Below are 26,524 nucleotides of genomic sequence, written 5' to 3' on the forward strand. Positions count from 1 at the left end.
TCTGTGGGGCCGGGTCTGGTGTTTTTGAGGGCGGTGATCCAGGGAGTTTCTGTGACTCTTACCCAGTTGCAGTGGGGGAGGGCGGGCTATCCCATTGAGATGTTGTGTAGTAAGTCGATGGTGAAGTGTACAATGTGGTGGTCAGTCCATGTTATTTCAGTGGTGTGGGAGAATTTAGCTCTGTTGCAGGTGGAGAAGATTGTGCCCAGAGTGTGTCCTGCACTATGGGTGGAGGCGGTGACCAACTGAGTGAGGCCAATGATGTCCATGTTTTCGAGGAGTGCGATGGAGTTGGCATTGTTCGGATCTTCTAGGTGGAAGTTCAGGTCCCCTAGGAAGATGTAGTGGTTGGAGTCGACTGACACTGGGGCTATGAAGTCCGGTAAGGTGTTGCAGAAGTGGGGGTGGGGGCCGGGAGGTCTGTAGGCGAGGGTTCCTTTTATGGTGGTGTTGGCATCAGGTCTGATCTTGAAGTTGAGGTGCTCCATGATCGATGTAGTGTTGTTGTCCGAGGTGGTGCAGTGGAGAGAGTATTTGTGTATAATGGCGATGCCTCCGCCATGTCTGTTGAGGCAGTCGTAGTGGATCTTCTTGTATCCGGGGGGCGCCGCGGTGGTAATGCCTGGTGTAGATGCGGGGTGAGCCAGGTTTCTGTGATGAATATTAAGTCGGGAGAGAGGGTATCAATGGTGTCCCAGATTTCCGTGGCATGCTTTCAGAGCGATTAGACATTAAGTAGGGTGCAGTGGAGTTCTGAGTTTGTCATTCGGGGTCCGCTGAGTGGGGGTAGAGGTGGTGACTACATTGCAGGAGAAGTGGCAGTTGCAGCAGGAGAAGGGGACTTTAGTGCATCAAGGTGAGGTGGTGCTGCAGTCAGTGTTGGGGGGCTTCGGTCTGAGGTTCAGGATCTCGTTGAGGGTGTAGAAACGGTGAGGTGTAGAACCAGGGGTTCTGGCGCTGGTCGTGGTCCTGGCACAGATGGCCACAGACGGACTTGCTTTTGGTGCACATTCGACGCGCCAGCGGCGCGACCACCAGTAAGTAGGTCCTGGGGGGGTGGGAGGAGGGTGGTGAGGTGTGCGAGGTTGAAAAAACGGCAGAAATCAGGTGGTGGGACAGCAGGCAAAAACAGGCAACAGCATGAAGACTGGTACAGAAGAGAGACAAGAGGACACAGATGACCTAAGCAAGTGGAACAAAGAGGCAAACAGACAGGCACAGCAAACAGACAGGCACGGGGAAGAGACAAAGGGTACAGGTGAGCTTCACACAAAATGGCACAGATGCACAGAGGACAAAGAAAATGGGCAGAAAAGGAACTGAGATGGAACAGCCCAGATGAAAAGGGCAGAAAACTGGCAGAAAAGGAAATGAAACAGCCACAGATGAACAGACAGCCAAGAGGACACGGACTAAGCTCAGAAGAGCTCAGAGGGCAGGCAGCAGCGGGGGGAGCGAGGTGCAGGACCTCATTCCCCTCAGTTGTGAAAATGCACTATAGGCTTCACTGCCTTGGCAGGCCTGAGAAATGTTTACTTTGCTGGATGGCAGAATGAGTGCTGCAGCACCACTAGTAGCATTTAATTCACAGGCCCTGGGTACATGTGGTATCATAAACTAAGATATTACAAGTACATTAAACGTACCATTCAGGTGTAAGCTAATTTTTCCACGTTTAGTAGGCAGCGCACAAGTACGTTACCACTAATTAGCAGGGGAAAGGTGCACAGAGTGCTAAAAGCCAACAGATATGGATTCAGTAAAGGAAGGAAAAGGAAGACAGAAATTTGGGGTAACCCTGCAGAGAGGGTGTTGTGTAACAGTTTGTACTTCTAGCTTGTAAACCGTTTTTCCGCAACATCAAATGTGGCCCCTCTTCCTTTGTGAGTCCTGCCTGCTCCTCCCAGTGTATTTACAAAGGGGAAACTTGCTTAAAAAAAACAACAACAAAAAAAGCAGCACCAATTTTTTCAAGTTTCCCATTTGGGAAGGAGTGGGTCTGGAATATCGCAGAGGAAATATTGAGTAATCAGAATACTATGACCAGAATTTCAAGGACCAAAGTAGTGGCAGGTAAGTATCTATAGATCTTCTTAACCTAAGTCCACATCTACATAGCTTGATCATGATATATATCTGCAAGGCATGTAGATATGGAGTTAAGAATAATACAATTATACTACCATTTGTGCATTTACCTCCTCAATATTTTGGTTTTCGATATTCTGAACATGATTCTGTGGTGGCTGTATATTCCTTCCGTAATATTCCAAAGTCCAGCCGTTTGATAATGGAAATAAGAGATGACCATCTGTTGTTCCTTGCAGGCCACAATTTGAATGTTTGTAGCTAATGACAGGAGATGACAAGTAGTGACCTGCCTAGTGAACAGTGCTTAATTTGTGCTTGTTGTTTCCGGTGCTGAGCACCGGCACTTATTTAAGGAGGGAAAAACGAAAAAGCGCCACAAAGGGAGATAGTATAAAGCTGCAAGAGTGAGCTGAAGGGCAGGGAGTGGATGTAAATGGATTGAAGAGGCCCGAGATGGCTTCAGGATTACGCTGCCTCAGTATTTCTTGTTCCCACATTTAATTGCAGCAGCTGCGTGTTTAAGAGGATGGCTTTGGGCACCGGCACGTTTTTATTTACAAATTAAGCACTGCTAATGAATATCATCCACAGGTGAAATTTAAATGACCCTAGCATAATTTGCATAATTTTGACAACTTTGCATTACGCCTGTTACTTGAAATCCTCAAAATTACATTAGACACTTTGCATAAATACATGACATTCTCTGTAGAAATTTACAGTGAATGCACAGGATCAACAGAACATGAGCAGTTGCTGCTTATGCTCCTTTTTTGCAGTTTTTGTTCAGTGTTCTCATGTCAAAAATTTAAGCCAGGGCGCATTTTACACCAAAATATAGCACTGATTACTTTATGTTTTGCACAATTACTCTTAATTTTGCATAATTCTGATGCAATTCTGCATAATTCCATGAAAACAAATCATCCGAAATGTTCACACCCCGAATTAATAATCATTAAGCAGGTCGTTCTGCGAACCCCTGTGACAGGAGACTTAGCGATTCGACCTGTTAGTACATAGGTGTCATTGCACAAATCAAAGGCAGGGCGCAAGAAGTCGGTGCTCAATTTGAGGCTACTTTTTGTACCCTGTGCTTTAGTGCACCAGGCCCTTATTTCCTTTATGGTGATGCACTGCAGTTCAAGTCAAACCAGACTTAAGGTATGAGCATCTCCCTTTGTGATAATGCAGCCCTGTGCAAACCTACAGATGCTGTATAAATGAATACCTTCCTGTGTGACGTTTCAGTGCAGTGCTGTGAAAAGTTCACTCTTTAAATGAGTAACTTCTGATGTGATGCAAATCTGTTAAAAAGCCCTTCTCTACGAGCTTTTCATCTTGGTAAACATTTATCATCCCATGTGATCTAGGATTCATTCAGTCGGTAGGATCTGAAACAGTTTTGGAGAATAAATAGTAAGTTAGAAGATTACTGGCACAGCTCCATCCATGATGGGTAAAGAATACCTTTGCTGAGCACTGCTATTCACCGGTTTCGGTTTTAGTGGCAGCACAATACGTTATGAATTACTGTCTAATATTACAATAGTGTCATCTAGTGGCTAACTTGATTTACCGCATACAAGCTTCTAGTGCATGTACACATTGATCTTTACATAAAGTGCATGGACCTTAAACCGGTATATATTTGGGGCATTCAACGGGGCGGGGGAAGGGGGGACCTTTAGAGTTTTGCAAAGTTGAAAAACATCCTTCTTTCTGGAATTTAGTGAGCTTTGCAGTTCTGCCAAAGTTAGCCTGTCAAACCCAGCAAGCGTTTTCTTTGGCTCTTTTCTGAAAACATGTTTGATTGAAAAGCATTTTTAAACTTTACATCTTCCTAACTTAAAAAAACGAGCACAAGTTTAAAACACCTTCGCTTAGTTTCTGGAGGACAATTTCAGAATTGATGCATTGATACGGAGTCTGTGGTGCCTCAGGCCTGGCTTTATCGAGCTTGAGTGGCTGCACTGATCACTTTATAAAAAATCAATAATCAGAATCTATAAGGTTATTTTTTTTTAAACATAACTATCCGTCGTCGCACCCTACCCCTGCAATATCCACACTATAATAAAACTGAAAACATACAGCTGCAAATTGACTGAAAAGCTTGTTATTTTGACGACAGCGCATATGACTTATTTTGTGAACCAATTCTCATTCATGGTTCAGGAATCTCGTTTTTGAAAACATTATGTGCTGGACTCATTTGCAAACTCCAAGATCAGGAGGGACAAGAGCACGGCCCATGCTTGGCCCACACTTGCCAGATCTCTCAATCTTGCCCTACGCCGTGGGATCTTCCTCCTCTCTCTCACTCTGCTAAGAGCATGTACATCAGTACCGCCCGAAAAGAAACACACAAGCCATTTACAAACACATGCTTAACACAAAGGTGCACATTCATACACACAAAAACTATCTCACTTACACACACCCTTACAAACACTCCTATGTTTTCACAGTCTCATACACACTTACCAATCCTCATGTTTACACACGTACACTCTCTCACGTAGCAAGCGACAACATGTGCAAGAATGATTGTGCACACTCAGGGGGTCAATAAGAGTTTGGTGGACGGAAAAGCCCATCCACCAAACTCCTGCGGGCAGGTTGTCGCCTTGCAGAGTCTCCGCCCGCCGGCCCAGCGGGAAACAACCTACAACACTGACAGTGGCTCATAATAAAGCCGTCGGAAATGTTGCAGTGCTTCGGGTTCAGCAGCAACCATTGTGCTTTTCACTGTCCGCTACGCGGACAATAAAAAGCGTGATGGAGCTGCCCATGGGGGCCTCTTCACTGCCCAGGCCAAGTGCCCCTGGCCCCTGACTCGTAATCCTCAGGGGGGCGCTGCTTGCAGCGCTGCCCTGGTGGATTGCAACCGCAGGCAGTGCCACACTGTCAGCTGACGGTGACATGGCGGTGTCAGCGGCCGGACCCATGCGGCATTAGCCACAGTCACAATGTGGCTGTCTGACCGCCACCAAAGCAGTCGGACCATCGCTTTGGCAGCGGTCAGACTGCCAACGTGGCCCTGGTGGTCTATAGACCCCCAGGGACATAATAACCTCCTGAGTCTTGCATGTGTAGACTTGTTCATTCTTTTTGTGAGTATGAAAGAGTGTCTATGAAAGTATGGGAGTTTCAGTGTGTGTCATTGCACGTGTAATAGATTGTGCGTGTATATTCATAAGTATGTGATAATATATCACAGAATGTTTGCATGCATGCAGGTGCCTTGACTGTGTGTGTGGAACAGCACACTTATGCACACAAACACACGCACATGTTACTGGTAAGTAGGAAAGCTCCCCGGTGTTCTGGCCCCCTGCCACCAGGCAAAATGTCTTTGGTGTCAAGGTAACTGGGCACAAGGCACGGTTAACGGTCACACCCTGAACCCTGATCCAGCTTGGAACAGCCAACAGCAATTCCCAACAGGCACTGAAGCAGTGATGCAGGCAGCTTCCAAAGACACATTCATGTATGTCGAAACAGACCCTAAACTCTTTCTAAAGCCATATTAATTTATCTTAAGGTGATGTGCTAAGACCAGTAAAAACAGTATAAAATAAGCCCCAATAAAAATCCCCTCCAAAGAGCTATTTGGAAGGGGCATAATAGTTGTGACCTAAACACTACAATGTGCCTGTTTTGCTGAGCAAGTGAATCATAACTCACCAGTACAATTCTTGTGACTTTAAACTTGCTATCACAGAGGTCACCACAAATGACATAATTGATGGCATAATTGGCTGGTACGTAGATTAGTCAGTCAGATTTGGGGGGTTGTGAATCTCACACTTCCCATCCAACAAAAGCAGTGAGCTGCAGGGTGGAGGGGTGAGGTGCACAAGATTCGGGATGGACTGTGTCAATGAGGAACAGGGTCAGTACCAGTGCTTAATTTGTAAATAAAAACATGCCGGTGCTCAAATCCCCCCTCTTAAAGACGCGGCTGCTGCAGTTAAATGTGCGAAAATGGAATACCGAGGCAACGTAATCCTGAAGCAATCTCGTGCCTCTTTAATCCATGTACAGCCACTCCCTGCCCCTTCAGCTCACTCTTACAGCTTTCTGCTTTCTCCTATTGTGACGCTTTTTTGTTTTTCTCTTCCTCCGTCTTTCCATATGTGTCTTTTGCTCACAGCAAATGCTTGAGGCATAAGAATAAGTGCCGGCCCTGAGAAATAAGTGCTGGTGCTCCGCACAGAAAACAACAAGCACAAATTAAGCACTGGTCAGTACTGATTTGCAGTAGGTGGGACTCTGTGTAAAGTGTTACTGCGTCTGACCTTAAGTAAACTTGCAAGGGGACGCGATTAGGCCGAGGAACCTTTTGACTCGCAATTAAGATGTTCCCACTATAGATCCGGAACAGATAATCAATAATCATCAATAAATCAATAAAATCAATAATCAATGACAGTCAGTGATATTAATAATCATTGGGACTCAGAAATTGTCACACCCATGGCCTTACGGTTATGAATAACCACACCTTTATGTAAAAGTTAGAATGTTTATTTCCCTAGATTAACAATACTAATGTCAAGTAGATCAGCCTCTAAATCAAATGAAACACTAAAACTAAAATATAAAATCTATGAATTCTACTAGTTTTCCGTTCACATGTCGCTGATAGGTTTCTCTTGTAATGTCCTCATCATCTGGCTCATCAGGTAACAATATTGTTGCAGTTCATACTCCAGTCAATGTCTTCATTGTTCATCTCCTGAGAAAGTCAGTCTCATGCACGTCATATACATTTTGTTACATTCAACAAGAACAGCGTCTTCTAGCAAGCGGTTCTCCCCAGAAAGCTTTTCAGCTACGAGCACATTTAAACTAACATGGAAAATCGCCGTAATTCTCTTCAGACAGCTATTTTTTTATTAACGTTAGTAAAATGCAGCTTGAAATGAGGCCGTGAGACTAGGCCAAGACCTCCACTAAGTTAAATACTTTCAATTAATAAAGCAATTACATAATCCATAACCCTTAATATGACATACTACTACATTAATTAAACATATGCTCAACGTTTCGTTTAATTACTACACTTCGTGAACATTGGTGGCCAGTCATCATAATCACATTTCAAATGCGTGCATTATTATTTTCTAAGTTATTACGCTTTCTACCCAAATTCATTACACTGAATACATGAATACCCATTAACATTTTTATTAAAACACCTGCTTCAGCAAAAGTGGTACACTGGGTGATAACCAGTGGGTTGGAATACTACCCAGTGACTTTGCCACTGGTTAGACTATTTTCAAGCATTCATCCCATCACCTTTTGGTTGACTGCCAGTAGTAATCCTCAAAACTTGAGACTGGTGCAGCTTTCCAAGCAGACTACTGCCAAAGTTTGTTAATTCCAAAAAGTAGTAAATGTGCCATCATTCAAAGAATACCACTTTGGCTGCAATTTTGATACGTTCTTGGTGAACCAGTCATTTATATATATTTAAGATCCTGATCCAAAAGATGAACAAATTAAAACCTCTTAGTGAAATGAAATTAATGTAAAAAAAACAGACACAACAGCCCTGTCTCAGGGCCCCAAACCAAACTACTAAACCAACATATATTTGTTTGCGGGCTGTCACACCCCAAACAACCCCCGGAATCTACTCCCCTGGTCATGAGTGACATCACGTCACCATTTACATTAAGTGCATCTGCTTGCTGAAAGTGGAAACAGCAATTTATTTCTATGTAAACCCAATGATACGACTTCTCTAATTTGGCCAGTGTCCTGCTTCCTTTCAACTAACATTATTGCCTAGGAGGACATGCTAGTTATTTTACCTGTAGCATCCTTTATTTCCCTAGGTTAGACAAGAAACAACATCATTAGTGACATCAGTGCTGTCAATACATCTCATATCACCAAAGATATCATGACTACCTTCAAATAAACCACAAACAGCTCTTTTTCAAATTTGCTTGCTGATAGAGGATAGCTACTCTGATGATCTCTACTAATAGCAGGTTTAACTGCAGAAGCCTTTCACTAGATTGTCCTGGTGTCCAAGCATTAGTAGGCGTGAGAGAAACTCTCAAAATGAACAGAGAACATCCAATGCTCTGTAATTATTTCTGGAGGTAATAAGATGGGTGTGTTTCTGCTCTTTATTAGTATTTAAGGTTAACCTGAAAACCAACATACATATTTTACATAGGACACACTTTAGCGAGTCGAGGTAGCTGAGTAGGTTAAGTCCTAGCTGCTGAGATATGTGTGTAAGGGGCAGTTCTCAGGTTTGAATCCTTGGCAGTCCTTCCTCAAGAATTTTTGGGGCCAGTGGCAAGACATATTTTGGTGTCTCTGAAGAGAACAAGTTTGAATTTGAATACCTATTTTCAGCGAATTGATGCGCAGATGATGCCAACCTTACATACGTGAAGAAATGGAGTCTCTCAAAAAGAGTTGAAATATCCCTTGATCGTGTATTGATGGAAATGCTTACTATTCCTATTGCCAAAAAGTGAAAACCAATGAAAAGCGTTTATAAAAACAAAAGGAAATATGGCTTGCTCAGCACCCAAATCCTTGAGATGACCATGGGCAATGAGAGACACATAATAGACAGAAGTGAGATGGTGAGAAAGTTCACTTTTCCGGGGTCGCCTTAGGAGGTGGGGGCTCTGGGCAATTGCCTACTTTCCCCAGGCCTTAAAACGTCTCTGATCCTTTGGTCTTCCAGATCTAGAGTAAGACACCTCCATGCCTCTCAAGCTAGCGCCAGGACACCCCTGGCATTTGGGCACTATAAAACGTTACCAGAAAAATGTGTCGGGAAGTGATATATAAACCAAAACCCGCAAACATATTAAACAACTGCTTAATACGCTCTGATTTTGGCAGGCATGTTTTTTCAAGGCGGGATTTGGCTACTGAAAGTTCAGCTTTCTCTAAAAAGTGAAATAACTTTCATTTTAGTCAACAATAGTCATGGGCTCATACCTGAAAGGATGGGCCCCTGTGTCAATGGCATCAAACAGGAAATGCTACACTGAGGTACTAGCGTGCGCCATTTTGTTAGGCTGTCAGCTCTTCTGTGAACACTCCCACCCCCTCTCGGTTGTACTTACCGGCCACCACTGGCCCTCATACAGACTGGAGCTTGCTGTTGTTGCTTTTGATTCCAAAACATTGACTCAACTTTAAAATGGTGTATTTTACAGCTGGGCACAATCTATAATTTAGCACGTCTTCTTTGTTTCATGTACATAGAGACCCCGTTGACTTTGTCAGTCCAGTTGGACAATCCCGTGGAAATGATCAAGGCGCTTCGAAATGGCGGTGCACATTTAGATTTCCGAGCCAAGGATGGAATGACAGCATTGCACAAGGCGGCCAGAGCCAAGAACCAAGTTGCCCTCACGGTACATGTTTTTTTTAAATTTAATATATATTATATATATATATCTTTTTCTTATGCATTTGGTAACCAAACAAACAAAATATTTGATCAAAATACAGTAGTAGCTCATACCCCCTCATTTCTCTTCCACTGCTCCCCTGCCCACGGCATGCCACATCAAGTAACTTTAGGCGTGTGACTGTTGCGGGGCAACCTCCTCTTTTATCTGATATCTCATATGATGGCTTACCCTACCACCCATGAATCACATTGTCCCCTGTGATAATTCTGCAGTATTGTGTCATTCTCAAAGTGGTGCCCTGATTTTAAGGTGTTTTGAGGGCTTCTCCTGGATTTGTACCAATGAGCTATAGTCCATCCCTCATAGCCATTTTGCATTCGGAGGGGCCTCCCTGGATCTCCAGTAACCCGCAATATCCTGTTTTGCCAGCATACACCCGATTCCATACTGTCCCACCGGGGAAACACACCTACAATTTCCACTTTGGGGTGCCGTTCTGGAGGGAATCTGGTCACGGTTTCTATATGCAAAATATTAATTTCCATTAGGTCTGCATTACCCAGCGTTCCCACTGTATGTGCATGGGCATGCCCCTTGGTTCTCTACACCAATAGTATTAGCAGCAACTTCTATGTCCCAATTACCACAACTACTCTGGGGTATAATATGTCCTATGGAAGTATTTTAATTGAATCAATCTCAGGCAGGCCAGGATCACTAGCTCCTTTGCCACCATTTTAGCCTCCATCCTCGCTTCCTTCTCCAGGGTCCCCAAGTCAGATTCCCATCACTCCCTTAACATGATCAGCGCGTCCAGGATGTTTCAGTCCAGGAACCATTATATGCACCTGAGATGTCTTTCCCTTCTTAGCCATAATCATAAGCTTAGCTTCTAGAGGACTGTACTCCAGCAACGCCTTGGCCTGCTGCCAATATATTTACAGCCTGTACCGAACTGTAGGTAGAGAAAGATTTGTTTTTTATATAGGTCGTATTTGGCCATTAGTTGTCCGTATGATATCATGCAATCAGACCACCAGATGGTCCCCAATATAGAGGTTCCTAGTATATCCCAATTTCTGAAACCTTGGAGCCTTGCTGATTTGGAAAGCCAAATGCCTGCACAGAGTGGTGTCGCCCTAGTAGGCACTTTGTGCCACCTAATAGAAGCAGTGCTGCTGTTCAGCTAAGGATAGAGGCGGCTGTCATCCCCGGAAAATCAGGGGGGAGGGCCTTATCATACAGTCAGGATCATGGGACATTCCCGGTTAGGGCAGTACATTCGAGTCATGTGCTCAGGTTGCCCTGTTCCCCAAAGATCCAATCTTTGGTTGGAAGCAACTGGGCTGCACAGTAGTATAATTTCATGTCCACCTCCCCCGGACTCCCGTTGTAGGGGGATTGGATGCACTTCACATGGGAGACTATTGGTGCCGAGCCACCCCATACATAGGTATTAATACCAGCCTGTAGCTTGGTAAACCAGCGGTCAGGAACCTTAAAAGGGTAATTTTGCAGGATATGGAGTAGTTGAAGAAGGGTCACCATTTTAAAGAGAGTGATATGCCCCGGTATGGTCATGGGCAGGGTACTCCCTCTAGTGCAGTCATGGTGGTTGGTCAGTCATGTATGTCTGTGGAGAAGGGGCTGTAAGCCAAGTACAGTACATTTGTGCAACAGATCGACAGAACTGAACCTTAAACACTCCCTTCAATCCCCCACCCAGTACTTTTAGTCCAGAAGCATCAATCACCCTTGGATCAAACTTTCCCATTGAAACAATATAACTCAAAAAACTAACTAGATGCAAATTGTTCCTATATAAACGGCCCTCTGCATCTTCTGTGCAGCGAGGTTCACTGTCACCAAGGTAACTTCTTAGTACAGCAGGCATGGAGTCCTAGGTGACTGCTCCGGGAGGAGGTGCCAGGAAGCAGGAATTGTGGCAGCCCTTAGGAAGGCATCAGGTCTCTTCAAGCAGATTACTAGAAACTTGGCCCTCAGGGGAGTCTTCCCTCCCTCGCAGTAAGATCCATCTGAGCCAGTTGGGTCCTGCTGCCAGTCCCAAGCCCATTTGTCTCTCCCTCATCTGCTGAGTCTCCTCCACTGGCTCCCCCTCCAGAGGCAGTCTTTCTGGCCCCAGGGCCTTAATGACTCAGCCCACAGGGCTGGCAATTGTTTCCTCTCAGTCACCCAGTCCCACACCATCTCCAGGCTCTCGAAGAATGTTGACGTCCTTCGGAACAGCACCTTATGTTCCGCAGGGTATAGTGCATATTGAATGTCCATGGGCCTGAGATTCTGTTTAACCTCACAAAAGGTTTTACACATGAGTTGCACCTTGGTGGTGTAGTTTGGAAACAACCTCACTTTAAATTCTCCACAGCAATTGTCTTGTAGGCAGCAGACCTGCCACAATATAGCATCACCATTGACGTAGTTCAATAGCCACATAATGATTGGGTGAGGTGTCAGGTGCTGGCCTTGTGGTTAGCGCCATGTGAGCCCTCATTAGTACAAAGCAGGAGGACCGCTCCCTTTCCGGGATCCAGACCTTAAACCAGAGGATAAAGATTGCTTTGGGTTGTTTCCCCTCTGTGTCCTCAGGCAGACCCTCTAGATGCAAGATGTTCCTACATAAACAGCCCTCTGCATCTTCTATTTAGCATTTGAGGAATATCATCAATTACTTAAATCTATTGAGCTCTTACTAGTAGTGCCAGTCACATTGTCTAAGGACAATATGCACCCCTCCACCTCCATAGTGCTCACTGAGGTTCTGTAGGTCCTGCTGCAAGAAGGAGACCTCCGCACCCATGCCGTCAATCTGGTTGTTTAAGTCTCTATGAGTATCCTTAATCCCATGAAGAATGATAGCTTGTGATACAGTCTAATCTTGTTGGGGGGACCGGATCTAGTAACCCCTTGCCAGTCGGCCCCAGTGGCACCACCGGCTTAGCATATTTGTCTATGTGTCTTTGGCCCACCGTCATCTTGCCTTTCAACATTTTAATAGGCCTGGTGAAGTCTACCCCACAATCTGTGGAGGATCCAGGGTCAAAAGGCAGCACCGCCGCAGCACAGGGTCAATCAAATGTCTCTGTAGGGTGGTCCTTTTGTAGTGCCATAAAAAGCAGGTGAATAGGGAGTGGGCAGGTAAAAGGGGGGGGAGCTTACCAATGCTGGGCCAGCGTTAGAGGTCTCTGAAGTCAGCAACCACCACCACTGGGCTCCACAATTCAGTTTGCATTAAGGTCTGGACAGTTCCCTTAGATCCTCTCAGGCTCGTTCCATTTAGGTAAGACAAGCAAGCCTCTCCCAGCAAGGTAGAGTTACAAAATTGGAATTTCTAGAGAGCAATATGTTTGATACTAAAACTCCTCTAACAACTGTGCACCATGCCTTAGACACACACAAGTGCCACGAAACCCCCAACACCAACCAAATTTTGAACGTTTTTCATAATACTTAAATGTATGGTTAAGCACCAGCTTGAAATCTTCCATTTACTTGATTCTGAATCCCTTGATATTTTGTGTCTAATGGAAACTTGGTTGATAGATTAATCTTCCCTGGATATACTAGCTGCACTCCCAGTAGATTGTGACCTACTCCAAGTGAATAAATCCACGTAAAATTGGAGGAGGAGTGGCAGCTATAATTAAGAATCACCTTAGACTCTCTAACCTTGAACCTTTTAATATCCCTATGGTCGACTGCCTGATGAGCAAGCTTGAATTCTTATCCTGCTCCCCAGTCACTGCAGTAGTATAGAGACATCCGAGCCATATGAAGCACTTTCCACAACTTTTAGCGGAATCCATGTCTCCTTTAGTAATCGATCATGCCAAAATCCTGTTAATAGGTGATTTTAACTATTGTCCAAATGAGGAAACTGTAGGGCTTCCTCTATTGAGCTAACAAACCAGCTCAGTAATATTAATCTTAAACAACATCTGTTCCTATCTACTCATAAAAAATTCACATGTTAGCCCAGGTATGGACTGCCAATTTATCTTTGGTTAATCTCTCTATCACTCAGTGTGTATAGTCCGACCATCATTTAATTCGATTCTGCCTGATTGATTTTACCCCATTGAAAATGTCTTCATGCCCTGGAGTTCTTTCCAGAAACAGGCCCAGGGTGTATGTCATCTCCCAATGCCAGTCCCTGTTACTTATGCTACCTACACCACATAATAGTTTAAATCGTCCAAAGGAAGAAATCACCAACTGGCTAACTACTGCCAGTAATGTCCATGCCTCTCTCTCCGGAAATTGAAACAGCTCAGATACCATGAGGCATCGAAGTGGCTCTCTGACGACCTTAAAAAAGCCAAATCCGCTCTTCGGCGTTCAGAATACAATGGTAGACTAACTATTCTCCTGAATACAGGGAAGTCTACACCCTCTGCCTTAAAGGGTATACAAGTTTAATTAAACATGCAAAAGCTGCTTTCTTCTCCAATAGAATATTACATTTAGTAAATAAATCAAAGGACATTTTCAACAAAGTCTCTAAATTATTAAATCCTGGGAGGGTTACTTTCTTTATTGAAAAGATCAAGACAATAAAGGATAGTATCCCAGTAAGTTTCCCTTCCACTCGGCACCTCCTGACATTAGAAATCCATTTACTCTATCTGAATTTCCTGCTCTTACCAAAGATGGACCTGCTCTCAAAAGTTAAATCAGTATCCCCTAACAACGTCTGCCCCATAAAATATTAAAAACAGTTTTCTATCGCTTTCCTAATTTAGCCACCTCTCTTCTTAATCATTTCCTCAGCTAAGGCATGCAGACACCTTGATGGAGGTGATAGTGATCTGTGATAGAGGAAATCTGGTGAGGACTCTCTCAGCTTGAGAAACTATTGTCACATCTCCTTTCTGCCATACCTAGCAATAGTGCTTGAAGCACATGTTGGCAGGCAACCATGATCCTTCCTAGAAGAATCTGAATTTCTAGATCCTCACCAGGTAGGCTTCTGGCCAGCCAGTCAACTGAAGCTGTCATTCTTTCAACTGTAGATATGCGGGAGGCAGCCGACAGTGGCATTACCCAGGCACTGATCCTTTTACATCTCTCTGGGGTCTTTGACATGGTTTACCATGAACTACTGGTTGGCCATGTACAGGCGACAGGCCTTCAATCCTTGACACCGGCACATATCATATCCTTTCTAAAGGATCGCTAGCAATCTAATCCGCTATTCCCTTTCAAGTCCTCCAAGGGCCAGCTATCTTGTGGAATTCCTCAGGGGTGTGCCCTGTACCCTCATCTTTTTAACTTGTATATTTGACCCTTAGTGCACTCCCTCAAGAAGTTGAATGTCAGAATATAAAATTATGAGGATGGTATCAGGGTCCTCTGATGATTCCATCAAAGCGAACAATTTTTTTCCAGATTCTATGCAGTTTATTAGAGATTGAATGAATAACAATCATCTGAAACATAACTCTGGTAAAACAGAGATTTTAATAACTCAAAATAAAATTGAGATGTGAAACCCTTCTTTCTGGCCCACCTCTGTGGACATTTTTCCTTAACCTAAGCCCTCGGTAAAAACTCTACGACTTTTCATTGACAAACATTTGTCAACGAAACCCCAAGTAGGAGCAGTTACATATGCGTGCTTTCTACAGCTGCAGAAAATTAAGAAGATCAGTAAGTGCTTCACTGTTGAAACCCTAGTTCAGATTATTCTTGCTTTAGTCATCTCACAAATTGACTATGGAAATGCTCTCTATCTTGACCTTCCTAAAAGTCTTTCTCGCAGACTCCAACCTGCACAAAATCGAGCAGCTAGACTTATATTCAAACAGCTGAGACATAGCCACATCACTCCTTTGATGGGGAAACTTAATTGGTTTCCGGTGGTACAACTTGTAAGACAGGTTGTATCATTTTCAAATCCATCTATGGTAGAAGCCCCTCTTCCATCTCATCTAGAATTAAAAAGTATATCCCCAACCGGATTCTAAGGCCTATCCACATGAATCTACCCTGCACTCCATCTTTTAAAAAGAAGAGACTGGAAGGCTCTTGCTTCACAGTCCTCGCCCCTCACTTCTGGAACTCCTTCCCTCAGGAGATCAGATCCACCTCTGGTTATCCAAGATTTAGGCAACTATTGAAGACTTGTCTGTTCAAACATGCATTTGATAAACTGTTCTGATGGTGGGTTATGCCTCCATTACCTAGTGTCATGAAACTGACTGGTGTACATGTTCTCTCCTCAAATAGACCTAACATAACATAACATCCCAGAATTTCAGGGTTTTCACTGACTATGTATGTGAGTTCCATCTAGATGCATGGAATGCAAATTTAACTTAGGTGTTTATCATGAGAAACTGATATAGATGCAGCTTTCCTAGACCTATGAAAGACATGCAGTAAGGTTAATTGATTTATTTGGCATATTAGCCTAGGAACATAAATGTTAAATACATTAACTTTTCGGTAAATGTTCAAAATAAGATTTTAGAGCAATGCATGATTTTTATGAGCAAACTGTTCATTAAGGATAGTTTCCTTTAGTCTCAAATAATTAGACTTACTCAAGTCTGGCATTCATAGAGACATCTTTAGGTCATGCTTTCAGTCTAATTCTATTTACCTTCTTAAATGGATATTTTTATAGGGTAAAAGAAAGTGGCGCGCTGCAAATCTCAAGGCGGGAGGATGACAACGGGGATGGGCAAAATAAATAATTAACCAAAAAAAGTACCATTCCCAATGCCTCGCTTCTCTTCCGGTGTCCCAGCATTCCTGGGAACACCAGTACAGGCTCCCCAGCAATCCTGGTGCTGCTCTCATGCTAAACCTAGCATGAGAGCAGCATCAGGACTGGTCTGAGCGGCTTGGTCTGCTGCTCAAACAGTTCACTGGAGCCTGTGCCGTTTCTCCAGCCCGGCTGTGTAACACAGCCGGGTTGGAGAAACCTAAGTGCACATGTGTGTTTGGCCGGCCTGAGATGGCCAGCCAAACACACATGCGCACTTAGTGCACAGACTCCCCTTCCCCACCCCTCTCCCCAGTCCTGTGGCCCAGCCCCGCCCCTCCCTGCATATGCTGCTGGCTTAGCCAGCAGCTGTAAAATAAAACAATTATGAAATATTGTTTTATTTTACAGCTACTGGCTCTTAGCCAGGGGACGACTCTCCTCCACAATGGTGGAGGAGCCACCCCTGGTAAAACCATAGAAATAATTTCCTGGTGGCATGTCATGGCATTGACTTTCCACCTCCACTGAGGAGGCCACTAAAGAAATTATTTATGTGCTGCATAATTTGCTTTACAGTGGGGGCGTGTACATAGGCGAGTTTTATATTAATGTGGAACCCTATGTAAAATGAGCATGCACATGTCCTCTCAACAAATGCAACCCAATGCTGGATAAAAAAATGTTGTATTTGATTGGAATATACTGGTGATGGGTGAGAATCAAAGTCAAGGTTTTTCGTAACCCAAACAAAAATAACAGTTTTTTTATTATTGCTCTTCTACCATTTTTAATCGTTGTAAATAACAGATGTTACTAATGTTACATGGAAGGTCAAGTGTGCATTGCTGTGATTAAAGCTCATGACCTCCAGAACGCTAACATTTTCTGCAGAAAGTATTAAGCTCACTGAGCCATTTTTCTGACAGAAGCCTGCAAACACTGTTTGCTTTCCAGGGCTATTTTTGGCTGTTACCTTGTGATGACTCCCCTGGTGTCTGCTTCCAGCCATTCTCACTTCTAATATTAGTTTCATTTGTTTTTATGGGGATTAGTTATAAAGCACAACTAGCCCCTGAAGGATGCTCAAGTGGTGCACAAATAACACAGTACAACACATTTTCAGAAAGAGGCCACGAGGGGCCTAGAAAACACTGGAGTTGGTCAGGAATACTCATGGGTAGTCATGAAAGTTGGTGGCAGCAACAAAGTTCCCAATTTTACATCCAGCTTTCTAACTATAAGACAATTCCAGGTTGTAGCCATCCTTTTTTAAAGGAAAAACGTCCCTTTGTAGCTCATCTATTCTAAGAAAGGCTTTTAATACATTTTGGCTTGTATTCTCCTTCTTGTCCATCTCTGGTTCTTCTGTTTATTCTCACTGTTGACCAATACACTGATCTTTGTTTTAATGTTTCTAGACACTCCTGGAGCTTGGGGCATCACCTGATTACAAAGACAGCCGGGGTCTGACCCCACTTTATCACACAGCCATGGTTGGCGGGGACCCCTACTGCTGCGAGCTGCTACTTTATGAACATGCCACACTGGGCTGCAAAGATGAAAATGGATGGCATGAAATCCACCAGGTCAGAATCATCATCAAATGTTAATGCTGTGGAGCTCTTAAGGGTGACAGAAATTGATGCAGTTTCTGGGGTGGTTCCATGTTTCGTCTTTAGGTAACTGGGCTGGTGGCTACATCGACCTTTAGCTTGTTTGTGACAACGTATATTGATCAAGCTTGAAATGCTGTTTCACCAATTGAACTATGAGAATAACCTTGGATTGCAAAACTATTTGTATTGTTTCACAAGCAACATCCTGCATTACATGTTTTTGTATCTCATGTGCTCTAGAAGACCACTCCAAATGCACCCCTTTAGTCAGGTTTTCTGAGGTATGGTCTGACAAGAAATAAATTGCATACAGAACTGAGAATTCATTGGATGTATTCATTACTCTTGATGGACTTGGTTGATAGTTTGGTGCCAATGTGAATTGTGAAGTGGTGTTTAGAGTATATATGAAAGGTGCATGTGTACTTGGTGTGCCGAGGAGTTGTTTAGATGCAGGTTTTATGTGGTGTTAAAGGACATTGATGGTGGCGCCTGCCAGGTGACGGAAAGCATCAGGATAGATTTTTTTAACTGGATGTCTAATCAGTCCCATTGTGAGACTTTTTCGGTAATATGGACATACTGTGGCATACTTTGGTGCCCTCTTAAATATTTTTAGCAAATTCAAGACCTTGTAATGCCAGACAACATTGAATCCCATGTTAAACATACAGTGATGGAGGGGCACACAAAACCACATGAGATACCAAGCTGTCCGATGTGTATCAGCCAAATAATACCAAAAGAAAGCTAGAACAAACACTGATGAAGTCATTCTTGTTATGCATGAACTTATACTTTGTTTTGCATGTAATCCATTCAGTTTTTAACCATTCTGTTTCACTGTAAGGGCAGCATGGTAGATGCTTAGTATACTGGTTTCTAATATTTAATTAGTACATTTACACACATGACCGCACATTGTAGCTTTAATTTCCAGATATTTATAACCACAAACGAATCCCCTACACAACTTGCATTCTTGCTGCAACTGTGAAAATCAGAGTAGTACTCTAAGGATATTCACCATTCCAACAAGTGACACCTGACAATTTGCTTCTTAATTCTCTTCCCCTAGCATGTCCTTCCTTTTCTCTATATGTAACTTACACAGATAGAAGACACCTGCAGGAAAGTTTCTCTTTTTTGTGGTCACGCCCATTGTTTGTTTTCTGATGCTGCAGGTTTTTTGCCTCTCTGCACTGGGACTCTGCTACCCAGGCTACAGCACATGTGCTCTATCCCAATATATGTTGAGATTGGTTATACTCCCAATTGGCATACTTAACTTACCTATAAGCCCTTAATGTATGGTACTAAGCATACCAAGGGCCTGTAAATTAAATATAATTAGTGGACTGCAGCACCCATAGTGCCATCACCTACACTGACAATGTAAACATGGCCTACCATAGTAACCTTGCTGTGGTTGATAAAAAACTGCAATATGACCTATCAAGATTAACCCTGGTCTGAAACTTCCTTTTAAATATTAACAAATCACCTATAAATAAGATTTATATCCCATAAGGCGGGGTACATGGTATTTAAAAGTAGGACATGTAGAAAGTTAATAAAAGGGCTTTACTATCTTGTATTCAAGAAGAGAAGAGCACTGTGGAATATTTTGCAGTAGAGCACACAGAAGCTGCTATAAAAGTACGTAGGTTACCCCTGGGAACATTTTCACTATTGGGGTGGGCAGAAGTCACACCTTCCCACAAGCTAGTGCCAGGCATATATGTAGCACCATTGAGCACCTTCTTCAGAACACTCTGGACCTGTGGCAGAACAAAAGGAGGACTGTACCTGCTGTTTGAGACCCGTGAGGAGACCTGATGGGCCGGACCTGCTCCTACTTGTCACCAGAACAAACAAGTGGACTCCAAAAGTCAGTTGGCTGACCTCCTTTTAAGCTAGAGGGCTACAACTAGCTGCAAGAAACCTTTTCCTTAAGAGCCCAGCAGACCAGTTCCAACTGGTCCTGCCATGGATCCTCCAAGAGTCAGCTGATTGACCTCCTTTTAAGCTAGAGGGTGAAAACTATCTGCAAGAAACCTTTTCCTTAATAGCCCAGTGGGCCAGTTCCAACCGGACCTCCCATGGATTTGCTGGTCGCCTCAACTGGAATGAGTCTTGACCCCCCAAGTGCTGTACCTGAGATCCTGGGACCCTTGGCCTTGTTAATGTCCTAAAAAACTTTGGGACTTAAAAATGTTTTGGCTCCAAAGACCTCCAGAGGACCGGGATAAAACTTACAAATCAGCCCAACCAAGGTGCATTGCTGCTCGGCTGAGGTTTGAGGTGTTACCCCCTCAAAGCTTTTTGGCAGCAACAAATCTGTTTCAGTGGGATCTTGCAGAGAATGTATCTGATGGTACCAGAAGATATCTTCTGTGGAGCCTCCTTCTTCTTCAGCTTGTAGTCTTGCCCTCCTGGAGGAATATGAACTTAAAAAAGTAACTAAGTTAAAACGTTGAAACCTTGACCATGGGTGAAGGCACTAAGGGCCATATTTCTACTCTGTTTGCGCCGGATTTGCGTCGTTTTTTTTTACGCAAATTCGACGCAAAACTAACTCCATATTTATACTCTGGCGTTAGATGCGTCTAGCGCCAAAGTTCATGGAGTTTGCGTCATTTTTTAGCGTGGACACCTACTTTGCGTTAATGATATGCAAGGTAGGCGTTCCCTTCTAAAAAATGACTCCAAGGCATGTGCGCCGTATTTACACTCCCGGGCAAAAATGACGCCCGGGAGTGGGCGGGTCAAAAAAAATGACGTCCAGCCGCTTTTGCGTCGTTTTTTAGCGCCTGGTCAGGGCAGGCGTTAAGGGATCTGTGGGCTCGGAAGGAGCCCAGAGGTGCCCTCCCATGCCCCCAGGGACACCCCCTGCCACCCTTGCCCACCCCAGGAGGACGCCCAAGGATGGAGGGACCCATCCCAGGTAACTTAAGGTAAGTTCAGGTAAGTAGTTTTTTTCTTTTTTTTGTGGAATAGGGGGGCCTGATTTGTGCCCCCCTACATGCCACTATGCCCAATGACCATGCCCAGGGGACATAAGTCCCCTGGGCATGGTCATTGGGCAAGGGGGCATGACTCCTGTCTTTGCTAAGACAGGAGTCATTTCAATGGGGGTTGGGAGTAAAAAAAAATGGCGCAAATCGGGTTGAGGCGAAAATTTTGCCTCAGCCTGACTTGCCCCATTTTTTGACGCCCAAGCTCCATATTCCCCTACGCCGGCGCTGCCTGGTGTAAGTAATTTTTTTTGACGCACACCAGGCAGCTCCGCCGGCTAACGCCGGCTAACGTCATTGAATAAATACGGCGCCCGCATGGCGCTTCAGAATGGCGTCAACCGGCGTTAGATTTTTTGACGCACAACTGCGTTGGCGCAGTTGTGCGTCGAAAAGTATAAATATGGCCCTTAAAGTATTCGGCCAGTGAGAGGACTTCCCTGGATGCAAAGTTTGAATTTTCCTGCTCGAAGCTTTTCCTACCTAAACCACCAGGACTTCATCCAACATCTATCCGATAACATGGAGCCCTTCTCGGATACAGCCGCCTATCTTGCCCAGCTGAAGGACTTTGATTTCCATTTTCTAGAATGAAGGTAAAATCTCTGGCTGGGTCGAACCTGGCTAGTGTTTTCTTTTTTCTTTTTTTAACAAATTCTATTGAATTTGTAATACATTACAACACAACCTGATCTCCATTCCAGTGGGCTTCAAATCATGCATAGTTGTTGGAATACTGTCACCATTTAACCGCATTAGGTCTTAACACTTCTTGGTGCTATTTTTACTTACATTTTTTTTAAATTACGTCTCTGGTTTCCGCAATTGGATTTTTATTGTTTGGATGTTATTTTGTCGATTACATTATTTTTAGATTTTTATAATTGTTTGCAGGATTTTTATTGTGTTGTGTTTTTTACTTCTTAACTGTTTTGGTATTTCTAAATGCTTCACACATTTTCTTAAATTAATTTTGACCTCTCTGTGCCATAGCTACCAGGGGTTGAGTTCAGGTTTAAATTGCTATAACCTTTACTGTACCGTATGTATACGTACTGTATAGTGACACTGTTTCATGTGCTGTACCCCTATCCACCTCAACTAATAATATCTCACAACAATGACCTCTGATTCTGCTGGGTAAGAGAAATGGTAGGAAGTCAGATATAGGAGAAACAGAGTATGTAGTGAAATAAGTGAAGTAGACAAAAGGATGTAGAGTTAAGGAAGAGGTGGGAAGAGGTATAAGTAAAGAGTAAAGGGTAGGCAGATACAGAGAGATAGAAAGAGGGAGAGGTGGGTAGAGGGCAATAATGAGATAAATGGGTAAAGAATTATAGTGATTTAGGAGCCAATATAGATAGACAGAAGTACAATTATAGAGAGGGAGATGGGCGACGTACACCTAGGAGTGAGATTGAGAGAGAGAGATATCTGGTAAAAAACAAATTGAGATAGAGGCAGAGAGAGAGGTAGACACAGACAGGTAGAAAGGTGAGGTGGTGAGAGAATTATGGAGAGATGCAAGGTAGAAAAGGAAAGACTTGGTAGAGAGGAAAAATCAGAAGAGGTGTAGAAAGATAGGTCAGATAAAGAGAGTAAAGAGGGAATAGAATGATAGGGATGAGATGAGGGCAGAAAGAGCAGAAGTATAGGGAAAAAAGAGATGATGTAGAGAGACAGGTATGGTAAAAACAAAAAGAGGCAATAGTGATACATAGGTGAGATAGTGGGCGAGGTAGATAGACTTGAGAGGCTAAAATGGAGTAAAGACAGCACTGTGGTAGCGATATAAATATCTTTAAGGAGAGAAGTGAGTTAGAGGTGGTGAGATGCATTAGAGAAGTAAGTACATAGAAAGATAAGATCTAGAGAGGAGGTTATACTAGAAAAATAGGTTGTGGTAGGAAAGAGACAGTAAGAAAGGAGTAATGTACTGAGAGATGTGATTTAGAGGTAAAAGGAGATAGGAGATGGTGAGGTGAAGTGAGGTTTCAAGGAACTAAAGAGGTAAATGGAGGTTTCAAAATGAGAGAGAGGTGAAGAGTAGTGAAGAGTAGAGAACAGAGGAAACAGTGAGAGATATGTGAAGTTGAGAGCGAAACGGCGAAAGGTGAGGGACAGATTGATGGAATAGACACCGCTGAGGAATGCAGTGATGTAATAAGGTTAAGGGAGTCTTAAACCAGGTGGATGAGCGATACAGAGAGGTGAGGTATAAACAGGAGTGAGATACAGAAAAGAGAGAGAGAGAGAGAAATGAGGTAGAGTGAGGAGATGTAGCAGTAGTGACTCACGGGTATGCAGATACAGAGACCGAGAGAACGTTGAGGTAGAAGAGATAGAGAGATATTTGAGATAGTGAGAGGGAGTGGTGTATGCATAGAGGTGTCCAAATAAGTACAGAATGAGAAGGGGTAGAGGAGACAGGTGTGACGTAGAAGCGATGAGGTGGAGTATTGGGAGTGACATGAGCTAGAAAAAGTATATTACATTTAAAATTTAAATTTGATTGCAACCACATGCCTGAAAGCACAGTGGCTAAGATTTTGGCAGGTCCAAAATATTTTGGGAAGCAGACCTCTGTAATTAAATTTGCCTGCAATAACTACAAATGTAGGGGTACCAGAGCATACATGACAGAATAAATATTAAACAAAAGTTGTAGCATTTTATCAACACTTTCATGATGCTCCAGAAATTCACAAGTTTCAAATTCTTGATTGCATAACATTTTGTCGTAGCACACAATGTATTTATTCCTGCACTACTTGCACTGTAGTTGCTAAGGAAATTTGTTGCAATGGGTTAGTCACCCATTCTACAGTTGTCTTTTCAAATCACAAAAGTGTATGGCATTTTGATTAGCAATACTTTCATCATGAACTTAAATAAGCTTTCATTTTAAAACATGAAGCACAATACTGCTACACCACATAGTGCATACCTCAGTACAGCATTGAAAAACACATCTCACCCATTAAGATACACTGTAATGATCATGTGGCTGTCTACATGAATCTTTGGTTAGGCTCAGGCATGTTACCTTTGGGTTACCAGGTACTGGTGTCAGGTTTCGTAAATGGGTAGCAGTAAACATCTTTTCACAGCAGATGCACCAGTTGCTCTATGCTCCTAGAAGGTGAACCAAGAATTCCTCAAGAAGGCAGAGAACATGCACATGCTGTAAAGTACAAAATGGTAGCTTGTAAAAGGAGTATCTCCTTAAATGTGAAGATCACCTGTTCAGCATGGTCTTCAGTCAATCATCTACAATTATTCAGATAAGCTTTACTTGGGTTCACCTATTGTTCACATGAACTGGGTATGATAGCTCTCTTCTTTCAGACTTAGATTGGCTTCCAGTTCATATACATTGCCTGAATATTCTACCTTTTACAAGGACCTCTTTTTCTCATGTCAAAATCCACTCATCTTTAACCTAAGGTGCACTAAAAACCTTCTACTTGTAATTTAGCATTCTTTAAGGGAGGATTTAAGGCTGTAACATTAATCTTCCGGGCGTTGATTTGTACCCCACTGTTGACCTTTGTGCTTATTTTTCGTTGAGTACTATGATACATTTTGAAAACGTGTGGCTCCTGTTTCAATCAATCCACCCTCCCAGTTCTAAACTGAATGTGTTAGTGTTTGGTAGACTATATCAGTTGAAGTCACTATCATAGCTCACTTTATAGCACCAGCTGTGTTGCCACAAACTTTCCAATGTTAGGTAGTCTGTTAGCAAATTCTTGGAATACTTTGAATGTGATGCACTTTATGAGAAAGTGGGTCATGAATATGTCAAGCAGGGTACTTTGCCAAATTAAAAAAAAAAACACCTTGGTTAGGTTTCAACACAAATCTCTGAGAAACACTGCCACAATCAGCAAGCAATTCCCTAAAGAAATCTGTCCCTAGTTCAAGCAGTATCAAAACATTTAAAGTCAAGAAAACAGCACCATATATGCAAATAAAGAAAAACACCAGAATCATTGAAATCGGATAAGGGGAACTGGATATATGAATTTCTAAACTTTTATAACAAAAGCCCAAGTCAAGTAAAACAAAGTTGAAAATTAGCAATTTACAGTTGATTAGTTCCTAGGTGCAATTTCAGGCCACCCATGATGGTGCAAAAGTCAGATATACAAGGCTGGTCATTCTGATCATAGTCTTTACCGATGGATTCTGAAATGAAAGTCAAAATCCTTCAGCGGGGCACTGTCTAAGGCTGAGTCCAGAAAGAAACCCCTGAGGCCGCTTTGTTGCTAGGATGGGTTTGTTGCCTCATCCTGGTCCATGGATTTACCTGCAGACGTGATCACTTTTTTGGTGCTCAGAATCCTCCAGCATGACAAGACTGGAAGCTGCAGCTGAGCAAGACTCTACACGGCCAGATACCTTTACCTTAAGTTCCAGCTAAACTTGTTTTCAGCATGTCAAAAAGCTCTAAGTGGGACAAAGATTTTCCTTTGCCTGTGTAGGGCACAATCCCTCTTGGGCATGCCTCAGCACTTTGTCCTGGTCTTCCATGGGTTGAAAGATTTCTACGTCCCACTTTTCTCTTCCGGCAAAGTTCCTCCTAGGATTTTTCTAGTCCTCCCCAGTTCTCAGGGCAGGCTTCTGGGCACCTGGTTGCTCCCCAGCCATGGCACTGGCATGGTCCAGTCCTCTGTGATCAACTGGACCTCTTGGAGTCAGGAGTGCTGCTTTTTGTGTTCCTGGAGCAGGCAAACAAGAGATCTGCCAAGTGACCCTTGGAGAACCGTTCCAGTCCCTGGGTTCCAGGCTGAATTCAGGAGTCTTCCAACTTCCATCAGGGCCTTCTTCTTAAGTGGTGTCCTTCTCAAGACCAGGAATGTATTGTGATGCTGAAGGTGGGGTGCTAGTCCTACCCTGAGCAGTAACCTAGTGACTGGAGAATTTTCCCTGCCCAATCCTTGCTACTTACTCTTCTTATGCCCACCTCATTTTGCAGCACTTCCTCTTTGCTTCACTGTAACCATTCCCAGAAGTCCTCAGTCAAAGAAGACTGAAACCTTCTTGCACCAGAAGCTCTACTGTTAGTCTCTAAAACTGACTGCTTTCCTATTAGGTGAGGTTTCTTGCCCTCAGTAAGGGTCCAGACATGTCTTCTCTCCTATGGAATCGATGCCAAAAGGTCTAACAAAGGTCTGGGAATTAAAGGGAAACCCCCTCTTTTGGCATCTCATCAAAAGAGGTAGTGCTCAGGTTTTTTATTTCTTTGTTTTTATTGGGTGCAATGTACAGTAACAATCCTCACACTGTAGGTTGTGCAATAACCAGTCATGCTTGAAGTCTGCGTATCAGGCACAAACATAGATATATGCAGTATTCAAAATACAATCAACTATAGAGCAGTAAGGGCGAAAAAGAAAAAAAGAGGAGAAAGGAAAATGAAAAGGAGCAAAAAAGAAAAAAACAGAGTGAATGAAGTTGTCACCATTCAGCAACATCTTGTCTTTCTTAAGGAAGCAGTGCTGAGACAGAATGTGGAGGGTTCAAGGGTGGCGTGCTGGCCGGCATCCCATAAGTGCATGTAACATATACATTCAGTGCCCCACTAACAGTAAAGTATGCAGGTTCGCTTCAAGGTGGTATCAACAACAAAAGGCAACTCATAACTTGAAATAAATG

At 43.3% G+C, this 26,524-nt stretch overlaps 1 protein-coding gene across 1 annotated transcript in view; it reads left to right on the forward strand.

The window, feature by feature from the left end:
- Positions 1 to 26,524, forward strand: part of SHANK2 (SH3 and multiple ankyrin repeat domains 2) — a 2,270,638-nt gene that overhangs the window by 816,226 nt on the left and 1,427,888 nt on the right. The window contains exons 8-9 of the mRNA XM_069221873.1: positions 9,349 to 9,500; positions 17,649 to 17,816. Of these exons, the coding sequence (XP_069077974.1) occupies positions 9,349 to 9,500; positions 17,649 to 17,816 (320 nt within the window). The remainder of the gene's footprint in view (positions 1 to 9,348; positions 9,501 to 17,648; positions 17,817 to 26,524) is intronic.

The sequence above is a fragment of the Pleurodeles waltl genome, chromosome 3_1, assembly GCF_031143425.1.
Source record: "Pleurodeles waltl isolate 20211129_DDA chromosome 3_1, aPleWal1.hap1.20221129, whole genome shotgun sequence".
Classification (NCBI taxonomy): domain Eukaryota; kingdom Metazoa; phylum Chordata; class Amphibia; order Caudata; family Salamandridae; genus Pleurodeles; species Pleurodeles waltl.